At 43.7% G+C, this 24,345-nt stretch overlaps 1 protein-coding gene across 1 annotated transcript in view; it reads left to right on the plus strand.

Annotated features, from left to right (window-relative positions):
* Positions 1-3,359: 3,359 nt before the first annotated feature.
* Positions 3,360-24,345, plus strand: part of LOC308151933 (structural maintenance of chromosomes protein 6-like) — a gene marked incomplete at both ends in the record, with an annotated part of 28,955 nt that continues 7,969 nt past the window's right edge. The window contains 14 exons of the mRNA XM_080524828.1: positions 3,360-3,500; positions 3,747-3,867; positions 4,088-4,193; positions 7,203-7,339; positions 7,770-7,831; positions 7,983-8,063; positions 8,984-9,085; positions 9,344-9,463; positions 9,943-10,041; positions 11,078-11,223; positions 11,391-11,516; positions 13,494-13,599; positions 13,768-13,920; positions 14,239-14,336. Coding sequence (XP_080380954.1) covers positions 3,360-3,500; positions 3,747-3,867; positions 4,088-4,193; positions 7,203-7,339; positions 7,770-7,831; positions 7,983-8,063; positions 8,984-9,085; positions 9,344-9,463; positions 9,943-10,041; positions 11,078-11,223; positions 11,391-11,516; positions 13,494-13,599; positions 13,768-13,920; positions 14,239-14,336 — 1,598 coding nt within the window. The remainder of the gene's footprint in view (positions 3,501-3,746; positions 3,868-4,087; positions 4,194-7,202; positions 7,340-7,769; positions 7,832-7,982; positions 8,064-8,983; positions 9,086-9,343; positions 9,464-9,942; positions 10,042-11,077; positions 11,224-11,390; positions 11,517-13,493; positions 13,600-13,767; positions 13,921-14,238; positions 14,337-24,345) is intronic.

Below are 24,345 nucleotides of genomic sequence, written 5' to 3' on the forward strand. Positions count from 1 at the left end.
GTTTTTGAGCGACAAGAAGAAATACAAGCTCCTGACTAAAAGAACGTTTTATGATTCAAACTGCCTGTAAATTACTTATTTTTACCTATGTGCTAACAACCATTTTACACCTGCTGTTATAATATTCTATTTTTCTGTACTTTCATAACTAATGATTAATGATAAGTCTATTCTTCTAACTTGTAAATCAAATCCTAATATTACTGTGTAACTTCAATAGTTGTGTTTTCACAAGACATTCTGATAACAAGACATTCTGATAAGGACACTGACACAATGCTCTGCTCATACAAAGTACGGATATCACCATGGGAACGAGACGCTAGCAGGACACTCAAGCTGATAACATACAGTACACTCTCGCACCCACACAGGAGAGGAATTGAAGGCCAATGCTAACGGGAAGACTTGCTGCAGCTGCAACGGATTTGTGCTGACACTTGGAAAACTACCAGATAGAGGGGGGGGGGGCATCACCCAGCCCAAAATGTTTAATGAATTGTATAAAGGACTATGTACGGAGGTGAGAGGGACTCTGGTTTGGTGGAGCCACTGCGGTTAACTTGTTGACGGCTAGCTGAGATGGGCCTGCAGAGGTGAAACTAGACGAGACACTTTTCCATGGAAATGAACTATTATTGCTTGCTGATGTGCTTGAATAAATATTATCTTAATGAACAGTTCAGTAGTGGTGCCTAATATTTGATTGGATCATATCATCTTAAGAAGTGATATCAAGAACGTCTCGTTGAGATTAAACGAACTCGCTTGGAAGTGACGACTCAATTAAATCGATTCTGGAGAAGTTGATCGCCTTACAGCCTATAACTGACTATATATAATACCACTGGCTTGTTTCGATTATAGTTTAGTTCTGTTTGATATTTCCGTGGATGTTATCGTAGCACTTACAAGAAGATATACCGATGATTGTCCGCGGAGAGCTGCGTATGCAAGACAACACTGAGAGCGAATCGAGATACGACAAAAATAGCCCCGCATATTTAGTGTACAACCCAAACACTAAGAAGGTCATGAAACATAGGCTAGTGAGGTTTGCCACAAAGCCTGTCCCAGGTAAGTCATCATCAGTCATAATTGGGTCTGTCTGCGTCTCTTTTACCAGGACAGGCTTTTTGGCAAACCTCACTAGCCTATGTTTCATGACCTTCTTAGTGTTTGGGTTGTACACTAAATATGCAGGGCTATTTTTGTCGTATCCTACAAAAATCCCTTTCTCGCTTCGTGGGTCCAGTTTATTTTTGTCCTGTCGTTATGCGTAGCACGCCGACCCAAATACCCTCATCCTAGATAAGTTAGGTTTCTTGCCTGTCAGCGTGTGAAATGGAGTTTGCTTGGTTCTGTTATTAAAACACCTGTTGCGTATTACTGCCGCTGTCTGTACAGCATACGTCCACATCTCCTTTGGCAGATTGCTCTCAATTAGCATGCACCGTGCCATATCAAATAGTGTGCGCCAGTTTCTCTCAGCCGTGCCATTTTGGTGTGGCGAATACGGTGCTGAGAACTCATGTCTAATGCGGTTCTTGTTAAGCAGAGATTGAAACTCCTGTCCTGTAAACTCAGTCCCATTATCGGACCTAATGCACTTCACCTTTCCATATGGTGCTATATCTGCGAGGTATCTCTCTGTAGCTTTCGCCGTATCACTCTTAGTTTTTAGGAAGTACACAGATACTGCACTTGAGTAGTCATCCGTAAAAGCTAGGGCATATTTAAACCCATCTTTGGCTACTGGGTCAATAGGACCAGCCAAATCTGTATGTACAAGTTCAAATGTTTCCCTCGCTTTTGTGTCTGGTTCCCTATTTCTGCTCTGAACGAATTTACCTTGTGTGCATATTTCACAATTCATTTTAGTCTTATAAATTTTACCCTTTATCTGCATTCCCTTTACAACATTCTGTAACCTGGAAACATCATCATAATTACAGTGCCCAAGAATTGTGTGCCACGTTTGGATATCATAACAGCCGTTACATGAATCATCAGTTACTACAGGAGCATCACTCACCGTGTTTAAGTAGTAGAGCCGGTTGTGTTCTTTAATTTCGAATTTCGTGCCACTCTTGTGGATCAGTTCATCATGTCCTTGTTTGAACTTGATTGAAGCTCCGTTGGCGGTAGCTGCTTTTACCGAGAATATCTCTCGTGGGTAAGATGGTATCAGGAGTGCGTTCCTCAGCTTGGCCTTAACCACTTTCCCAGCGCGATTCACCAGGTTCACCTCTGCGTCGCCCCTTTTGATCGCCACGCCGCTTGTCCTGGTGCCATCCGCCAACTCGATGAAGTGCTTCTCTGGCTGAAACGTGTCGTCGAACTTCTTGAATTTGTGTATGTCCGTTATTATGTGTGACGTTGCTCCGGTGTCCACCATCAGCCCTTTGTGCTTGGAACCGGCTAGCTGGACGTCGCTTGCTTTGAAGGCATATGCGTGTTCCTCTTCATCGTCACTTTCTTCATCGACCGCTTGCTTTGCGTTGTCTTGCCTTTTACTCCTGCAGGTTGCATCTGTGTGTGTGGAGCTCTTGCAGTATCCACACCATTTCACTTGTCTCTGGCGCTCGCCGCGCTGACATGCCCGGGCGAAGTGTCCCTTCTCTCCGCAGTTGAAGCACATGGCGTCGAATCCTGTAGTCCTCTCTCTCCCTCGGCCGTCGGAGGCACTCGCTCTCATCACGTTGTCCTCTGTGTCAGCACGATACTTTTCGGTGTCCCTGAAACTTCTGAGTTTTGTCTTTCATAATTCGTAATTCCTCTCATCTCCATCAAAGCACAGTCTAGACCATCTGCTTCCTCCTACTTCACGCCTGGGCCCATAACCTGTTGACGGTGTGGAAGCCATGAGCTCAGACAAGTGTGTTCCATTGCGGTGTTCCATTTCCCACCTCATCTATTGGACTCCCTACTTTTACCTGGATGGTTCTTTTATTAAAGAAATCCATAATCCAGATAAAAACATTACCTCTAATTCAAAAGCCCCTCCTTCCATATCATATCATATGCTTTTTCTACATCAAAGAAAACTTCACGCATTTTGTAACTTTCAGGCACTGACATTTTGATGCCTAAATGCTATTTATTCAGCCCTAACCGCCCAATTTCTTTTTTTTCCAGACCAGTGTGATAACCCGCCCAATCTGGCAACCCTGGAGATCACATGACAGTAATTTTTGACGTTGCGCGCGGACAATCTATCTTTGTTCTGTTCTGTTCTTTTTGTTTGTTTGTTGAGGTTTGTATTATAATTAGAATTATTATACGGTTTTGGTTCACTTACAGTTAGTTTTATATCTGGTTAAATGCATACTAATGTTACAGACCTGGTCAGGGGCAGGATGTCGAAGAGGAAGAGCACTCTTGAAACCCCCCAGAAACGGGCTCGGACCGCGGAGCCGGAACCTGAGGATGACAGTGGCACAGTGGATGACAGTGGCATAGTGGATCTCAGCCTACCATTGCCATCTACATCCCTGCAGGTAGGTGACAGTGACGTTATGTTTTCCACGATGAGGAGCACTCTTGGTTCTCAGATTGTACTTATACATTACTGACATAAACTATTGTTTATTTAATTAATGCTAAAAAAACTATTCGTTTTAAGGGGTACTGGCTTTATGTCAGATACAATGAGTAGAGTAAAATAATCACCTGGAGTTCATATGTTAGCCTACATGTTGAGCAATAAGCAGTTTTGACTATTCTTCTCTCTGTTTTGTTATAAGTCATCTGGAGGAGATGTGGGTATAATCGAGAGCATCACCCTGAAGAACTTCATGTGTCACTCTCTGCTGGGACCTTTCACCTTCGGACCCAATATCAATTTTGTTGTTGGCAACAACGGGAGTGAGTTTATCATTTGCTCCCATGACGGCATTGTTGTCCATCCTGAATGTCACAACAAGACGCTTTTCGTATTTTCTCTCCACCTACTATTGTATTGCATGTTTCTGTGTTTGTATTACTTTCTTGTAATCCCACACTGATTGGTTTGATTGCTTGCGTTGTGTGTCCTCTGTGTTGCACACTTCCATTTGTTTTTAATATATTGTTTTTAAACTGACAGGTGGAAAGAGTGCCATTCTCACTGCCCTTATAGTTGCCCTGGGTGGAAAAGCACAGACCACAGACAGAGGATCCTCCCTGAAATGTTTTGTGAAAGAAGGAGAAAGGTAACTTTCTCACCCGGTCATCAGTACTAAATCAGTACTAACCCTAAATCTCTCAGAAGCACTAATAGGGCTTTCACACCGCCAAGGAATCGCGTTCGCGAACCACGTCTGGAACCGGCAGGTAGATTTTTTCATAGAAAATTGTGTTTATTTCAGATACTGTAGTGTAGTGGAAGATATTATCCTCATTTTCCGTGAAGTAGCTGCCATCTAGTTGTGACATTTTTGTTTATCCCGCCCCTTCATCACCCATCGTTGATGACGCGGATAGTTCTGGTTACACTGGTATGAACGCAGGCTGGTTGGCCAGACAGCACCAAGGTTCGGAGGTTTCAGAACGCAAACGGGAACGGTTCCTTGCCGGTGTGAAAGCCCTATCAGAGGGGCTGGCTAATCTCTGAAGCCTTCTTCCTCCACGAAGCTGAGAGGCAATATATCTTGGCTTATCATTGAGGCATTGAGCTTTTGCCTGTTCGGTTCTGGTGGGCGTCACAGCGGTGCTTTGAATTGGCAAAATATCTGATATATCATTGCTGCTGCTTGTCCCCCACTGGGAATGTTTCATTGTGCTTGAAGAGCATATGATTTCTCATGGGAGCGTGCACTGATAGAAGAGCTTGATATCACTTAATTTGCATTGCACATGGAATTCATCAGTTTGGTGAAAATACTTCCAAACTTTCTGCGTTTCAGCATATCATTTAAAACCTTCTAATAAGCCTGTCCATGATAAGGAACCTAATGTATCATGATGTCATGTAGATGAACTATCCTTTTAAACATTCACCCATAACTGGCAACTGTCCGAGTTGAATCACTGCCTTGGGTGTTTTCAGTCATACAGTAGGTCACCTGAGCTGCAATGGTGTTGCGTAACATCATATCCACACCATCACACTTGCTAAGAAAAGCGTGCCTCTTTGGGGTGCCATGTTTATAATGCACGATCATATTGAAAATGCCTAATGGCGCTTTTCCATTACAGGGCTAGGCCGGGCCAGCCCGGGCTGGCCTGCTTCTTTGGCGCTTTTCCATATGTCGGCCCGGGTCGGGTCAGGTCGGGTCGGGTCGCTTCTTTAGCTACCCTTCGATACCAGGGTCTACATTTTTAGATCCGGATCTTTTTGCCAGGCTGCGTGTGACGTGTGACGCTGCACACCGTTGATTGGTCAATGGAAATCGTCATCCCATGTTCATAGATTTCTTCACTAACCGCCATCTTGAAATACCACATTCGCTCTTGGAAAATGTCACTACAGTTTCTGTAATAGCTTATTAATAAAGATTCGAAAAATTATGCTGACCATCGTATTATCTTAGTTTAATGTCATTTCAATGCATCATAGAACTTTTATTTACAACAAGCATAACACAAAAATCGCTATTATGCACCGTCTTTGCCCGTGAATAACACCGGCTGTGGAGGTGGTACAAACACAATACTCCTTTGCTAACTTCACCATCGGTCTACGGTCATTTTGAGCCCTTAACCACCGCGCTGACACCCCGAGAAGTTATGCTTTTAACCGTAAACTCGATGAACCGGGAGTTCACCCGGCCGCTGCTGCTCGCAGCACCGCTTGCTGCTGTTTCAAAGTCCCGTTGACAGTGGGGGCAGAGAAACGTTTTAACAGGGAATTCGCTCCGCGCTGTCGACGTTGATAGGAGTGTAGGATCTACACCATTCAAATGGTTTTGGATTCCCTGTCCTCTCCCCTATCCGGACACGTTTTAATTGTTATCCTAACCCACGGTAAACCGAAGTTATTAACCCGCAAAGGGCACCGTGTTTGTCCGTGAATAACACGGCACACAATGATACTACAGTTCATAAAGCAGACAAGTGAAGGCAGTGGTTTTAAGGGTTCAAAAAACATGACTTTATTATGTGTACATAGCTTCCTCTCTCTCTTTCTCAAATCACGGTTAGTAATATACCACATGCCGAGGGATTGGGACACAGTTGTGTTACTGACACCAAACAGATGTGATACACTTCTGTACTCGGAGTTGGTCGCCAATTTCCACAGTGCCATCGCTACTCTTTTGTTGAGGGGGACACACAAACGGAAGGCTGTGTCTCGTCTCTCCATGGCTGGTCGAAGTTTATGGCACAGATACATGAATGTTTCCTCCGACATTCTGAAGTTCTGTACCTACAGAGCTTCGGTGAAATCAGGGACCACGAAATCCCACCACTCGTTAGCTCTGTTGATGGCCCACGCTGACGGGGCGCTGGGAAGATTTCGCAAAAAATTAAGCATCTGGAAAAATCAGAGATAATTTGTTTTGTAAATTCGGAATGAACCCAAACCAGTCATATACTAGAAATAGCCGTGAAGGATAACAAAACCCACCTGTGTTTGTTGTTTACGCCGACGATCAAAGCCAACATCGTCGCTCCTTACGATAGCCCACATAAGTTTATTTCTCTTTTCAGCATTCCTCTGTCTTCTGTCTTCTCTCTTCTGTCTTCTCTCTCACCAAATCGTTTCCTCTCTCTCCCTCTCTCTCTTTCTCTCCAAAAAACCACGGTTAATAATATACCACATGCCGAGGGAAAGGCATAGGATAGCTGCAAGTTCCTCCATGTCGCTGTTGTTGTGGCTGTGTTGTGTCTCGTGAAAATATACGTCACCACCATGGCGCGCTGTTATGACGCGTAACTCCGCCTACTATCGCCTACTCCTCCTACTATTTCCGGGTCTGTTGTGTATAGTGGAAAACCAGAACTGATCAAAAGCGGGCCAAAGCGGGCTGAACCGACCTGAGCCGAACCGGGCTGGGCTGCTGATGGAAAAGCGCCATTAGTCAGCATCAGAAGCTCTATTAGTCCTAATAGGTCTGGCATTTATGGTCACCGTCAATTTGTAACCACCAAAAAAGGCTTGATGTCACAAAATAACAACACCTTTTTTACATAGTGTCCTTGAAATAGGGCATCTTAATTGTGTGAAAAAAAAAAAAAAGCTTACCCTGTTTTGTCATCTTTTTCTTTTCTTTTTCCAGCTCTGCCGATGTTTCCATCACACTGCGGAACAGGGGGAAAGACGCCCACAAACCCGAGTTGTTTGGCTCGGCCATCATTGTGGACCTCAAGATAACCCGCGAGGGTCTGAGGACTTACAAAATCAAGAACAAAAGTGGTAAATGTCCCAAAAATGTTGGGATACACCTCTTCAGTCTGTGCATCTTTCATTCAAACATGCATTTGAAGTCACTGGATATATGCTTGTAACTTCAGTGTGAATCTTTCCTTTAAATCAATGCACCAAGCTTGTGAGTAGCACAGGGTTAATTTGGGATAGTGTGGCCCGGGGTGGTCCAGTGGTCTAGCACCACGGCCTACATTATGTCCATGTCGGCATGGGTTTGAATCCGGCCTGTGCCCTGCTGGCATACCCTCTCCTTACTTTCCTGTGTATCTTCACTATCTCTATCCAATAAAAATGACATATCAGAGTGCGATTGCCCCACTCAGAAAAAATATAACCATTCATTTGGGATAGTAATGCATTCCACACGTTCATTTACTGAAAATCAGATGTAACTTTTACACTGGGTTCTGACTTGCAGGTCAGGTGGTCTCCACGAAAAAGGAGGAGCTCATGAACATTCTGGATACCTTCAACATCCAGGTACTGTATGACTTGCTCATCACCTGCTACCTTCCTATTATAATGTGTTGAAATTATTTGATGACGCTGTATCACTGACACTGGAGTCGATGAGTATTTATTTTACACGTTACAAATATTTTTGTTGTTGTTCTTTTTCTTTTCCCATAAGGTGGACAATCCTATAACTATCTTAACTCAAGAGATGAGCAAGCATTTTCTGCATTCCAAAGGTGAAGGGGACAAGTACAAGGTATGACCCAAAGCCCTCAGTAATAGACATGTTAAGATATCCAATGCAAATGTTATAGCAGTGTGAAATGCAAATGTTTTGTTACGGGTAGAAGACTTCCTAGGTTTTTTACCACTGGATTTCAAGAGATTGAAATGAGAACAGAGGCGTATTCCATCAACGTCGCTAAAGGAAAATCCAGGCTTATTTTTGAGTCTTGCAAGCTTTTCAAAATAAGTCTGGATTTAAAAAGAAATCTTGCGAGATGTACCAAAATAAGCCTGGATTTTCCTTTAGCAATAGAAAACTGCCGTTACATAGTTAGGGTGGAATCTGGTGTGGGAATCTATTTCTTATCAACAAAAAGAGTACTGACAAATGACTGCAAACTTCTAAAAGCTTTATTTTAATGCTGCAGCAGGGAGCACAGTAAAGTCACACTAGGTAAGCACGCCCCAAGTGTCCCCATGAGCATCAGTGGCATGCCCCCTTATACAATTAGTTTTGCATGTACACTATTACGGTAATGTTACAACAGGATATACAAAACGGGTCAGATGATCCCCAAGATGCTGAAGCTACAAGACTCTTCATATCAGCAGTTATGATGTCAGCAGTTATGATATTAGGCTGAGGGGTAACATCAACACTCTTGAACAATCTCCAAATAAGGACACTGCGCATCTCAAGGACATGTGTTTTGCACACAACCCTTCCATTCAGCATGCTTCCGCATACAATGGGGAATTACAGCAGTAGAACAGTTCAGTGCAAATACAGTACAGGTCACAGTAATTTAAGTTAACCCTTCCTGTGGTGACTTGATTTGTGTAAATCTTGCATTGATGTCAATGGGAAGTATGCGTGATGATCCAACTTAAGCGTGTGGATCTCTAGTTAGAGTCCCACTCTTGGTGATCTGATTGTGTTTTTGTCCCTAGTTCTTTATGAAAGTCACACAGCTGGAACAGATGAAGGAGGCTTACCACTACGTCACGATGACTAAGAATGTCACCTTGACCACAATAGCAAAACAAGAGGAGGTAGGCATTGTCTTGACTTGATTTATGATCGACTGTGTGTGTGTGTGTGTGTGTGTGTGTGTACGCTTATGTCTTTCCGCATCTCACACAGTCACCAATCCTTTCTCTCTCGTACATCTATTCATCAAAAATCAGCTTTGAATCTAAGCCACCAATTGGTCCTGATCAAATCAATGTTTCTTAACAAAAACACATTTGTGCCTGAGAGCTATTAACTGTGTTGACATTCCGTGTTGTCTGTGTACTCCTGTGCTTCAGAACTTGGACGACCTCAGAAAGACGTGTTTGGAAAAACAGGATAGGTACGAAAGCCTGGCGTCGCTGGAAGACTTGCACCCTAAACTGAACGAGCTGAAGAACCAAATGGCCTGGGCTCTGGTGAGATCATAGACCTTCAATAGAAATATAGAGATAACTGAACAACTTAAACTCTAGTCCCACAATTTCAGATGGTGTTAGACTGGCTAATAAGCAACTACATCCCTATGATACTAACAATACTAAGAATAACATTTTATTTTCTGGTACCGAGACGATTTGCCAGAGAGAGAGAGAAATCTAGTAGTACACTATGCAAAATATGAGTGTCCAGTTCCTACTTAACAATAGAACAGCCATGGGTGGGTGAGTAAAATAAATGTTATATCTTTGCACTCGATAAAACAATTTTTGTGTAGGAGGCAGGCTAATTTACAAGCCGGCCAACTAGGGGTCGTTGTATGTAAATAGCAGCTTCCCGTTGTAAAGACTATGGTCATTTGACCCCAGAGGCGGTTCTTATAGTAGGTAAAAAAAGGCACGGCTGTCCTAGTGTTCAGTGATTTCTTACTGACACCACTTGTGTCCCTCTGTGCCAGGTGACAGAGATGGAGAAGGAGGTGACGCCCCTGAAGGACAGGCTTGAATCAGAGGAGAAGTCCACTGCCAAAAACGATCAAAAAGTGGACGAATGGAAGGTAAGGTCGACCTCTCATTTACAGGCCAAAACCCTAAGACGAGTTATGGCTCCAAACCTGTGGAGGCTGCCTCTGACAGCATGATTGACAGTTTGCGTTTGGCTTGCCGTAGCGGCATTCCTCTGCTGTTCGCGCCGCGGTTCTACATTTCCCCAGCTAACTTGAGATCAGCATCATGGATATCCAACAGTTAAGATAATGTAGGCTATTGCGTGCCGGTTCAAATGCTGTAAATCCTGTGTTGTTGATGCAGGTGAATTTATATTGTCATTGAGCTGTTTTGCGTGCTGCTGTAAATCCTGTTGAGATGCAGGTGAATGTAGGCAATGCCATACAGGCTGTTGCGCTACGCTATGTGTAGTTATTATGAGATAACAATACATGACATTTTTGACCAGCTATTTGATAGTATAGTGTATATGGGCTATGTGATTGACTTTATAGTATAGTATATTAGCCTACATTACATTACAGTCATTTAGCCGACGCTTTTATTCAAAGCGACTTACAATAATTGCATTTAACGTAGGAGTGTACTGCTTTTTTAAGGCAAAATGAAGAATAGCAAACTAAAAATACAGTATAGCAATATAGCAATAGCAATAGCATAGAGAAGAATAGCAAACTAACAATACAATAGGTGCTTGAAGGATTCTGGTAGTAGGCCTACTTCTTGAAGAAGTGAGTTTTGAGCCTGTGTTAAAAGATATAAGGGCTATTGATTGCCTTTATATTATGCGCTATGCCATTTGAAGTCTGGCTGCTGCGTTAATCGCATGATTTTTTTTTAATAGCTCACTGCCTACCCAGCCAATGACCTCACTGCACGTTACTGGTGTGTGTGTGTGTGTGTGTGTGTGCGGAGCCTGTGTGTGTTCGTCAAACACTTTAGTGGTTTCTAACTGTGTGTGTGTGCTTGTCATTCTCACTATTCTCCTGTTTTGCTGTGTCCATGCATACACCCCATTTGTATGTCTACTGTATGTCTCTGTTAATCTCTGCCTCCAAACATTGTGTGCGCATGTGTGTGCTCCAGACCGCCGTAGAAAGAGCTTCTGAGATCTGCCCTGAGCGGTTGGAGGTGCGACGCTCGGCCAGGAATCTGGACAGCGAGATCAGCCGCCTGAAGGTGAAGATCAGCACCCAGCAGGACCAGCAGGGAGACCGCGAGACGGTCATCAGGTAAACTACTGTTGACCCACCTGGGTAAACACCACCACTAGTGTGCCCTTGAGCAAGGCACTTAGCCCTCAGTTACTCCAGGGAGACTGTCCCTGTCAAACCTCCAATTTGTAAGTCACTTTGGAGAAACTGTCCACACAATGATGACGTCTCTCCTCCCTCCTCAGGAAATTCCATGAGGCCCAGCAGAGCTACAAGACCTTGGCCCGGGAGGTAAAGAGCCTCAACCGCTTCACCCAGATGCTGGGCACTATCATAAACGAGAGGATAACCAACTACACCACACTGAGGAGGTAGGTGGATCCCACAGACCGCATCTCTCTCTTCTTGTCCTATTAGATAACAGGATAGGATAGGGGAATGTCACACCGTGTTTCTATCAGACACAGGTATCAAGTCTGTTATGCCCTTTTCACACTGCTGAGTAGGGTTTGGTATCGTTTGGGTTTTATCCGATACTGGTTCCAAACCGATACTTTATAAACGGTACCGGTACCGAAACGCTACTTAAATCGGTACTTTTGATTTAAAAAATGTATATATATATATAGCTCAGTGTTTCCTCCAGGATTTTTCACATTAGTGGCGGGGTGGTCACTTACGCGATATTCCGCGTGCACACGCATGAAACGCGCACGCGCGTCAAGACGTAATTTCACCAAAAACTAGAGGGTGGCAAAAATAAAATAAAAAATAAATTGCGGTTAAGCCATTAATGCGGCGATGTTTTATATAGCAGGTGATCAAATACCAAGATATCCTGAGGCTACAGCTGCAGCAGAACGCGCATACAGCACTGAACATAGGTTACCGTATAATATACATGTGACTGACAGATATGCACACACACACACACACACACACACAGTGAAAGATAATCAGCTCATCAAATATGAAGTACACAAGAGTACACACAGAACCGGGAACACGCATACAGCACTGAACAACATCCGTAGAATATAAACTGTCACATACACACACACACACACACACACACACACTGAAAAGACATCAGCTCATCAATACGAAGTAGGCCTACAAGAGAGTACACGCCCAAAACCGGCTAACGTTACTCACTAACTGTTAAAAGAAAAATCACAGTGTGACAGTCAGATGGAGCATTTGGTATATTTGGTACATAACAAGGTATGCAAGGTAATGCATATTATCAGCTGAGAAAACCAACTTTTACCTTTGATGACACCGACATGAGCCTTGTTTTCCCGTACCTCCGCCGTTCTGTTCGTGAGGATTTTAGAGGCAATAGATTATTTTTGCCCCACGCATATTGCCCTGTAATTAGACCATGTGACCACAGCTCCCTTGTGTCTCTTATTGTCCAAATGTTCCCTGAATTTTAGCTACTTGTTTTTCCAGCATGTAAATCCGTTGTCAATAAAAATTCGACTCACCTTCTTTTCCCCTGCCAATACTGTGTCGTTGCTAAAGTGATGGAGAGAGGGACAGGGAGAGGGATTTCCTGAAATCCAAATTTCCGCTAAATTCGGACCAATCACAAAACTGTTTTGCAAGCGCGTTGCCTTGCGCGTGTTGAGAGCGGTTCAGTCTCGACTTCAGTGCGAACACAAACCAAGAGGAGGTGCAACATTGTAACATATTGTAACTTACTACTCCCTAAATCGGAACGAAATGTAGGTCTGAAAGCGGGCCTAAATCTAGCTTCAATCTGCTTTTTTACTGTTCTCCGGTCATAATACCTCGCTGCCTTTCTCGTTGCGCAGCCTGAGGAGAAAACGTTGACTTAGTGGACTGAATCAATTAGTGGCGGAGAAAACTTATTTGTGGAGGCCCATAGAGGAAACACTGTAGCTATATAATAACACGGTCGACAACATTAAACAGCTTTTTACTTTTTTATTGCTGAGGCACAACTCTTTGTCACTCAACTGCTCAGCTGAGTGGAACTTTAACGGGCGGTTGACTGTTGCATGTAACGTCCGTTTCGGACACCAGGGGGCGAGAGAGAGGAACCGAAACGAGGAACCAAAATCTCTGTTGCAATTCGGTTCGGTAGGTACCAAATGTAAAGTAAGCGGTACCATACCGTTACCGGTTTTCGGTACCCAACCCTACTGCTGAACCCAAGCTAGGTTAAACTGAGCAGAGCCAAGCGGTTCAGGTCGTCACAAAAGTGTAAAAAGCGCATAACAGTCTCGTAGAGGTCACTGGGTGGTGCTGCAGGCAAGCATAAGGTCCTGTATCAAATTTGAATTTGATATTGAATTCAATTGTCGCTCGCCTCTCTCCAGGTCACTGTCATGTCGCTGTAAGTTATACTTTGACGACATGCTATCACAGAGAGGCTACACAGGAAGGATGGTGTTCGACCACAAGAATGAAACCATGACCATCTCGGTAAGGACAAGCCACAGCTCCTTCATGTATTTGCCAGCCTACAGTTTATGAACTATATACTGTATATAGATAGATGGATAGATCTCTCTCCCTCTCTATACATAGATCACTAAATAAACTCCTTCTCTTCACTCTCCCGCTCCCTCCCTCCCTTTCTCTCTCTCTCAGGTCCAGCCAGGTCAAGGTGACAAGGCGGCCTTGAGTGAGATGCGGTCCCTGTCCAGAGGAGAACGCTCCTTCTCCACTGTCTGTTTCGTCCTCTCCCTTTGGGCCATCGCCGAAGCCCCCTTCCGCTGCCTTGATGAATTTGACGTCTACATGGTGACATTTTACATTCATGAAATTAACTGGCTTTTAAGTCTTGACCCATTTATCTTGTGTTAGCGTATATTTGTGAGAAAAGTATGTGACTACATTTGAAATGGGACTAACTGACTGTAACTGTAATTAACTGTACATAGCTCATAACTGTGTATACCTCTAAACTGCCATAATGTACCTATCACTGTTCTTATATCACTATTTGCACTTCTGGTTAGATGCTAAACTGCATTTCGTTGTCTGGTACTTGTAATCAATGACAATAAAGTTGAATCTGATCTAATGTAACTGATCTAAAGTGTCTTTGGCACTTTTTAGGACATGGTGAACCGGAGGATATCCATGGACATGATGCTGAAGATCGCCAACAGCCAGTCCTTCCGCCAGTTCATATTCCTCACCCCGCAAACCATGAGGTACTGTCACGTCCCATTACCGTATTTTCCGGACTATAAGTCGCTCCGGAGTATAAGTCGCACCAGTAAAAGATACGCCATGAAGAAAAAAAACACATATAAGTCGCACTGGACTATAAGTCGCATTTATTTAGAAATTTATTTCACAAAATCCAAGACCAAGAACAGACATTTAATCTGGAAAAGCAAGTTATTCAACTACACAATAGCACACAGAACAACAGGCTGAATAGGTGTCCGGTATGTTAACGTGACACATTAACAGTTATTCAGCTACACAATAGCATAAAGAACATACCTGGGAGGCTGAATAGGCTAAATTAACATAACAAGCCAGCTAGTCCAACAAGCAAGTTACCAGTAAACAAGTTCACCAAGCTCCCGTTAATGTTTCAGTTAATTTCTTCAGTGGTACAGGAGCAGCATATAGTTGTCACAAGCCCAGAGCGCCCTCTCGCGGCTGTAGACGGTAATGTAAAACTATGAAAAAAAGTGTGACTTATAGTCTGGAAAATACGGTACATTTGTTTGTTTGTTTTTCTTCTGTCATCACATCTCTTGACAATTTTGGGTTTTGAATTGCCTCAAAGAAGTTAAAGAATGTAAACAATTATATATTTTAACATCAAGAAGATCCATATCTGGGGTGTAGTGTCGTGTATTTTCATGCTCTGTAACCATAGCAATGGCCCTCTAATACACACAATGGCCTTTTGACATGCATGTGCAGAGGCTGTAATATCATCATGGGAAGATATAATTGCATTAGGGCCCGAGCCAGCAAGACGCCCATAACATAAATTGCATTAGAATTGTATTAGACCATAGGGTGAATTGCATTAAACCAATGCAGAGTACATTATCTGCCTTCAGGTATGGCAGATAATACACAGCAAAGGAAGATAATAAGATAATAACATCCTATTTACAGGACAGAAAATGACCTCACCTACTATGATCTCACTGGCAAAACTTTGTATCTAACCAAATTAAAATGACGTGGACTCTGTTTTGATTGGCTCAGCGACAGTGACAAGGGGGGGTATAAAATCCTATACACAGATGGGCTCTTTCTCTTTTTCTTCATATCCATATCTTTGACTTAATATCCTGTGACCGATTCGGACCACCAGCTCCATTGAGGGGCCATGCTGTGTAACCTGCTTTTTTGAATAAACAAGTCTTAAATTTGCTCAAGAACTCTTCTTCATTTTTAGCAGTAACAGATACCAAAATATACGAAATATATGGCGAGCCTAGTCCACGAGTAAATAAATATAGCTTAATTTACAGTATTTTGCAAACTCTTCAATCCAACGAAAAAGGTAAGTACCATTTCCCCCCCTTTCTCTGCTCCCCCTTTCTCTGCTCTCTTTCTCTCTCTCTCTCTCTGTGCCTGTAACCCATTGACTTCTGCTCCCCCTCCTCCTCTCTCTGCTCCCCCTCCCTCTCTCTCTGTCCCTCTCTCTCTCTGTCAGACTTCCAGCTTTGATGTAATTAAATGGTCTTAAGCTATAAACAAAAGAATTTAGATTTGTGTTGAGTATCTGTTAGAAATATAAGATAATTACAATTGGATTGAATTTAAAGAGCCGGATTTAGAAATCTGTATTTGTACATAAATGTGTAATTGTACGATATTGTAGAAGTATCGTGTGTGTGGTGGAGCAAAGGATGAATTGCTTCAGTGCGCGTTTTGCGAATGCGCTGTCGACAGGAAATTAACGGAAGACGTTTTGTTAATGGGTCGGCAATATTGGTTAAGATTAGCGAGAAGCTGATAATTGTGTTATTGTATGTAAAAGGAATGAGAATTCCTGTTTGATAAGACAAAAGGACCATTGTGAGCAGTGAGCGGAGCTAATTGCTTTAGTGCCGTCCGAGCCTTATGCCTGCAGGCGCTCAAGTCCCTCTTGAGACAGAGGCTGTGGAAAAAAGGCATTAGAGAATATTAGAGTGAAACATTTGGTAAATAATACGTTTAACTGCATTGAAAGATAATCTTGATATTGCGGAGTCGTGAATGTGCTCTGTTTGTGAAAACAAAAGTTGTGAAAAAGACCGTGGTTTTTCAAGGAAAAACCGTGGGGTAGAGCCCATCCCCTCCCTTTCTGCGTGTCTCATTTCAAACACACGCGCTTTTCGCCCTAAAACACACAACAGAGCTGAAAATCCTTTCTACTACAAAGGGAAGCTGAATTTGATCGATTGCATTGCTCATCTCATGGGATAAGATTGAATCCATTTCACATAGACTGTAGTGGTATAAGGATAGTGGGTTGATCGTTGGGGTATTTTAAAGTAGTTTGGGGATATTTGTTGAGTTTCATTCGCAAGTCTGGTGAAAAGCGGGCACATGCGCGGAGAGGGGCGTAGCCCAGCAGAGACTGGAGACGGATTCTTTTTTCCTCCATTTTACTTCCTTGCCTTTCACCTTTCCCCGCAATAAAGATTGTTGCATAAAAGATAAGGTTGAATCCATTACACATAGATTATGGTATTTGTAAAGTTGGAGATGGAGTGAATTGATCAGCGGGGTATTTTAGATGGTTCAAGGCATTCATAGACTGCATCTTGCACGGAGGAGCTGATTAATTCGCTTCGTACTCCTGCAGCGGAGAATTCCATCCTTTCATGCGGGAGTCGAGCCCCGATCTCCCGCATACCAACCGGCCGCGCAACCACTACACCAAGAGAGTTAGCCCCTTGACAACCTATTACTTTCACAGCCTATTGTTTTTTACGGTCTATGGATAATTCAACTGTCTAATGAAAACCATTACTCCACAGGTTTTAAATCAATGTATATGATTATATAATGAATAATTCTAACTAATCGTTCATTCTTTTCGCTTGACGGTTGGGTTGTTTATGGATTGTGGAAAATAATGGGTTGCGACTTGAAGATCACGGCAGGGTGGTCTGAGGCAATCGATGGGACATTTTCGGTTGCTTGCAGAATCGGATTCCATCTGAACCTATCAGATCTATGGAAGGAACTTGCCGCCATCTAGTGGACGGAACACGATAAGACAAGTCGGTTACTTGTTGTTTGAACATAAGATGTTGGAACATAATGTTTATTATCTAGTGGACAGATTGTAATAGTCCAATGATAACGTTTTCTTTCACAGGTTTACATCAATGAAGTGTCAATGACTAAGTCTAATTAATTATGCATTCCTTTCAAATAACAAGTCGATTTCTTTACAGATTGTAATTAATAATTAATCATTTTATTCCTTCCAAATAATAAATCGATTTCTTTACAGGTTGTTGTCATTATTCGTGTTTTACATCTTTTTATTTCAAGTTAAGTTCTTTTTCACAGTTTTTGATTAAAGAATAGCAGAACAGTTTCTATCTGAGGATTGATCAATCAAGGGTTTGTGGATCAGAAAGACTTAGAGCGTGACCTGCCTTTGTAATTTGATAAATTGTGTTGAACAGCCTTTGTAGTTTAATAATTAAAGTTGACCTGAACTATAATTAGTATTGATTGAGCAATTAAGTGATACACATTCATACACAATAAGGGAAAAACATTTAGATTAAAACACACACACACACATAGATTACATTTAAGTCAATAATACACAATACCACTGAAACAATCCGTTGTTCTGAATTGTAATGTTCTGTGTAGACAGTTGACACAGTTAAAAGTTGGACTAGCATCTGTTTAGCAGATACGGCAACAGAAGGTGGGTTGTAAGAAAAGTACACCTTATAGCATATTTTCAGCATATTGAGCAGTATAAATATTTCAGACATGGGAGCCAAACCCAGTAAAATTGTGAGGGCTGTTAATATAGATAAGGGAATATTAGCAAATTCATCCCCTGTGGCTATAGTGGAAAAAATGAATCCTCTTGTTAAGGAGATTAGCAAAATGTCAACGAAATGGAATATTCGTTGGGCAGACATTGAACAACCATGGCCAGAAGAGGGCACCTTTGACTTACAATTAATTGCAACATTGGAGATACTTATCAATGCACATAAGGCGCATCAAAAAGGAAAGATTAGATCAGAGAAACGCAGGTTAGAGTTAGCTATTTTAGACCTCTTCAAGGTAGAGGGGCAGAAAGTAGCATTAGCTTGGAATGAGAAAACAGCTCACATGGATCCAGAAAAAAGAGATGAATTGGCCAAAGCAATGGAAGAGAAAGTGAACATTCCATTCTCACACACAGCTCCAATCTCCAGTCCTCCTCCCTATGCCAAGATACTGGAGGACAATTCTCAGCGGATCTACCCTCAGGTCCCCGTCCTAAGTACGAACGGAGCCTTCACTATCAAAGATGAGGGTGATAATGTACTAGAGAGGGGAAGAGCGAAAGTGACCGTGGATTTCGAACCAGAGAACAAGACAGATGACAGTGAAGATGGCAGTGGAGGTGAAGGCGAATGTTCCGGTGCTGACAGCAATGCACAGGGAGGTTACAGTGCTCAGATCAGAAAACTAATAGCCAGGGCCGAAAAACAGGGAAGGACAAGACGCTATAAAAAGGGAAAAGAAGAAAGTGGTTCTGAAGATGAGCAGGAGTCTCTGAAGATAGAGAAGAAGAAAGAGAGCTTAAAGCAAAAGAAGAAGATGTCGGAGGAAGAGGAGGAAGAAAGGGTGAAAAAGGATAAGGAGGAGTTAAGAAAGAGGGCAAGAAAACTCCAAGAGAGAAGCCTAAGAGAGGAGGAAAGTCACAGACGACAGATAGAGGAACTGTTAGAACAGGTAGCTCAAGTGACATCACATCATACATCCCAGCCGAACCTCCCAAGGTCTACAGCGACACCAAGGCGGGACGAAAGAACGAAGCCACTAGTAAGCAATTATGGCCTTAGACCAAGAGGGAAGGCATCGGAGGAAGAGGAAATTCAGGGGATCTTCCCGGTGCTGTTTCGAGATAACAAGATAGAATATCGTCCTTGGGGTCATACAGATCTGTCTGAAGTGATCGAAAAACTCCCAGTCCTAGAAGATGGGGGTCACCCATGGACTAACGAGATGGACGTGAGACTGACAGGGCCGCAGGCCGCGATGGGAGACCTGAAAAGACTCTTAGCCTTTATTACAGGATTGGACACCATGCAGGAAATATTGACGAAGGCAGGACTTCATAAATATATCGGTACATCAGTTTATGACCCAGAGCTCTTCGCAGCAAACAGAGGCAGGCTGTGGAAGGCAATCAGAGAGACATACCCTACTCACATTCACCCAGACAATATCATCGTGATGCCACTGGGAGAAGATGAGAATCCCAGGGGTTTTGTAGCCCGTGTGCACTCTCAATGGAGAAGTGTGACAGGGAAGGATGCCGAAGATAACCCGTTAGAAAAAGCCATAATCAGGGAAAAGATTCAACAAGGTCTCCCTACCCCAGTTAAGAACAAGTTAGCAGAAGTGGTGGGGCTACGACACATGAACAAGGCTGTTTATATAGACAACGTAGCACACCAAGTAGAATTATTTAGAAAGAAGATTCAGATACAGAAGGCACAAGACGAAGACTCACTCAGAAAACTAACTCAAGTACAATTGACTGAAGGCAAGAAAACCAGAGAGAGAGTGCAGACCATAGCCCTACAGGTCCCATCTCAGCCACAGCAACTGCAAACTGTCCCTCCCCAGTCATACCCACAGGGGCCACAAGGGGGGTATCCATACCCACAGGGGCCACCAGGGGTGCAAGTGGTTCCGTACCAGCCATACAACCAGCCTGGCCAAGGACCACCACAAGAGGGATGGACCGCAGCCGGGAAGAAGATGTTAGGACCATGTTTCCAATGCGGCCAGGATGGACACTTAGCCCGTACCTGCTGGAAGAAGAACCAGGGGGGCGCAGGGGGGAAACAAAAAGGAAGATATAGGCCCCCTGCTACACCGGCTCCAGGAGTGGTGAACCCCTACGGAGGCCCAGCAGCTGGGCTATAGGGGTGCCCAGAAGATCCGAGAGGGGGGTGCCAGCTGGTGGTGACAAACAGGCCTGAAGATGAACCTACCATATGGGTGTCGGTCAACCAACGTCCATTAGAATTGATGGTGGACAGTGGAGCAGCCTACACCTGTCTGAAGCCTGAAGATGCCACGCACCTTCCTATGTCTGGGAAATATGTGAAGACAATCGGATTCGAGGGAATTAAACAGCTGATCCCTACTACTGAGCTTGTAAGCTTAGAGTACAAAGGACAGAGAGCAGATCTGTCAATACTTGTATCAGAACACACGCCAATAGGGCTACTAGGGAGAGATGCACTATGCCAATTGAACTGTACAGTGAAATGCACACCTGACGGCTGTCGGGTGACAGTGCCACAAGAGAACAGACAGCTGTCTGTCATGATGGACAACAACGCATCTATGGTGTATTGGGTGGGAGGGCTTAGCCCAGACCTAATGGAACCAGCAAGGATGTGGGACAATTATATCCTGGCACACATGTCAGAGGCCAGAAGGCCTACTGATCCATTGCATTGTACACTCCAGTATTTTAGAGAAGTTGCAGATGCAAACCCAGATGAGTGGCTGAAGCATCAGCCAAAACAGGTACAGCTTAGTACAAGTTGTATAATCCTAGGCCCTCAGGGAGTGGCTATGAAGATAAACAGTGACACTTATCTAGATCAGGAGCATAAGATTGAGGGTAGCATCCCTCATGTGACACTTATGATATCTGAACACTATAAACAGAAGCATTTAGGGGCAATGATGGCAGACTCAGAAAAAGCCAGATTTGTAACGACAAAAGAAAACCCTGCTATCTGGAGGAGCATTGATGGACAGTTCACAAAACTGATGATCTCTGCTCAAGGAATAGGACATCCGCAGACTGTGAAGCTAATGAACCAGCTAATCCTTCCTGTACAACCTGAAAAAGACCTCAGAGAAGAAATGATACAGAATGTGCCAGCAGACCTGTGGGCAAAGAACAGTACAGACATTGGATTTGTGAAATCAGCTCGTCCATTGAGAGTTGAACTCATACCGGGTGCAAAACCCCCTTGGAAAAACCAATACCCATTGAAGCAGGAAGCAATTGATGGAATTGAGCCACAGATCAAAGGATTGTTAGAGGCAGGAGTCTTGAAGATAACTCAATATCCGTTAAGTAACACACCTCTTCTGCCAGTAACGAAACCTGATGGTTCATATCGTCTGGTACATGACCTACGGGCTGTGAATGAGGTAGTTGTCAGCTATCCAGCTGAAGTTCCTGATCCTCATGTGCTGTTGACTCAGATTCCATCTACAGCCAAAGTATTTACAGTGATTGATTTATGCGGGGCTTTCTTTTCTATACCTCTTAGTGTAGAAAGTCAAGGGTTATTTGGGTTTACCTACAAAGGTCAACATTATCAATATACCAGAATGCCACAAGGGTACAAACACAGTCCTCATGTTTTTAATCAGGTCTTGAAGGAGGACTTAGACGGGTTAGGGCAGACGATAAGTAGTACTGCCATTCAGTACATGGATGACATACTCCTTTGTGCCCCAGATGAAGAAACATGTCACAGGGATTCCGTTAAACTGTTAAAGGTTTTGGCGGAGAAGGGACACAAGGTGTCTAAAAAGAAGCTACAGTATTGCCAGGAAAAGGTAACTTACTTAGGACAATCTATTACACAGGGACATCGCAGTGTCACTAATGAACACTTGGAAGCTATTCAGAAGGCTCCAAAACCACGAACGGTTAGGGAAATGATGATGTTTTTGGGCATTACTGGGTATAGTTCAGCATGGGTGGAGGATTACACTAGACTGGTCGCTCCATTGAGGGGGATGATTAAGGAAACAGGTAGTGATAAACTCCAATGTTGCATTACTTGGACAAGGGAAGCTGATTTGGCGTTTGAGACAATTAAACACAAATTACAAGAAGCGCCAGCTTTAGCGCTTCCAGATTATTCCAAAGAATTTGGATTGTATGTTTCTTCTTCAGCCAAAGGGAAGTATGCCTGCGCTGTTCTTACGCAACCAACAGGCATTGGACCTAGTCCACAGCCCATAGCCTATTACTCTGTCGCATATTCAGAGGTAGAAATGGGTTTCGCGCCATGCTACAGAGCAATGGCCGGGGCATATCTTATGTACGAGAAAGCAACAACCTTGACAATGGGGTACCCAATTACCATTCTCTGCCACCACAGTCTAAGGAATCTTTTGAATCAAGGCAAGTATACTTTGACGATGCCTAGGATTAGGAATTATTACAGGATGTTGGAAAGGGAAGATGTAACATTACTAAGATGTAACACACTTAACCCAGCAGAGACCTTGCCAACCCCAGAAGATGGGGAACCACACGATTGTGTGAAGGAAGCTATGAGGTACTCTAAGCTTAGAGCAGATCTACTAGCTTTGCCTTTAAAGGAAGCTGACGTTGAGTATTGGACTGATGGATCTTGTTACCGGGTAGGAGAAAGTTTACGTGCTGGGTATGCCATAGTCCGATCCCAAAATTCAGGGTTCATTGTGGAACAAGCCGAGGCTGTTCCTCAGCCTTGTTCAGCTCAGTTGGCTGAGTTGATTGCCCTCACAGAAGCATGCAACTTGGGAACCGGACGAAGAGTGACAGTGTACACCGACTCTGCCTACGCCCATAATGTGTGTCATCTACATGGAGCTGTATGGAAGGGACGGGGTTTTAAGAAAACTGATGGTTCGCCTATTCAGCACCACGCTCAAATCATGAAGCTGTTACAAGCCATGATGAAACCAAGGGAATTAGCCATAGTGAAGTGTGCCGCACACAGATCTGACTCATCACATGTCACACAAGGTAACAGGGCTGCAGATGATGCAGCCAAAGCCATTACAGGAGCAGACAAAGCAGGTAAAGTTCTGCTGGTCACACATGAAGCACAGTTACAGGGCATGGTCACGCTTGAGGATTTGTTGATGTTACAGAGTGGGGCAAATGCGCTAGACAAAAACCTATGGTTAACAAGGGGGGCTAGTCAGGATGACACAGGTCTATGGAGAAATCATGAGGGACTGGTTGTGGCACCCCCAGATTTATTAGGCATGCTGATACAGGAAGCCCATGGATTAGCACATGTGGCCAGGGGGGAGGTAAGACGCAAGATCACCAAGGAATATGGTTTTTGGGCTCCATATTTATTGGAACAAATAGACCATATCCTTGGTCAATGTGTGGTCTGTTTGAAAAACAATATCAGACCTGGAATACCAGTGGGAACTGGGCATATCCCTACCCCAAACGGGCCAATGAAACATTTGGTGATTGACTATGTGGACATGATTCGTCCTGTTGCAGGATACAGGTACATGTTAGTTGTAGTGGACAGGTTCAGCAGATGGGTAGAAGCATGCCCCACTCGAAAAAAGGATGCTCAGTCTGTAGCAAAGTTCCTATGCAGGGAATTCATACCTAGGTTTGGAATTCCAGATAGGATAGCGTCAGACAATGGTAAGGAATTTGTGGATAAGACGGTAAAGCTTATACTACAAAAGTTGGGAATCAAGCAGAGATTTGGGTGTATTTACTCACCTCAAAGCCAGGGGATGGTAGAGAGGATGAACGGGGTCCTTAAGAACCGTCTTTCTAAGGTCTGTCAGCATACAGGTCTTAATTGGGTGGAAGGACTCCCTCTTGCATTGATGGCCTGTCGTTCCAGTGAGATTCGAGGGCTGCACTTGACTCCCCATGAACTGGCTATGGGGAGAATAATGACAGCTCCCTGTGCACGAACCAGTGGGAAAGGGCCAAGTTTGGCTCTCTTGGAGAGTGACATGAAAGCCTATGTACAGTACATGACTAACCGGCAAAAGAGTATCTCTTCTTATGTGCTCCACAAACAGGAACGTGAAAAGGAGGTGAACGCACAGGAGAGGAAGGACGCGTTGCAACCGGGTGACAAAGTATACGTGAAGGTCTACAGACGGAAGTGGCATGAGGCTCGACGGGAAGGACCATACGAGGTCGTTCGGTGCACTGGGACTGCCATCCAAATCAAGGGGTCCCCCACCTGGTATCACGTTCAT

Source organism: Nansenia antarctica, assembly GCF_963989245.1.
Source record: "Nansenia antarctica genome assembly, chromosome: 1".
NCBI lineage: Eukaryota > Metazoa > Chordata > Actinopteri > Argentiniformes > Microstomatidae > Nansenia > Nansenia antarctica.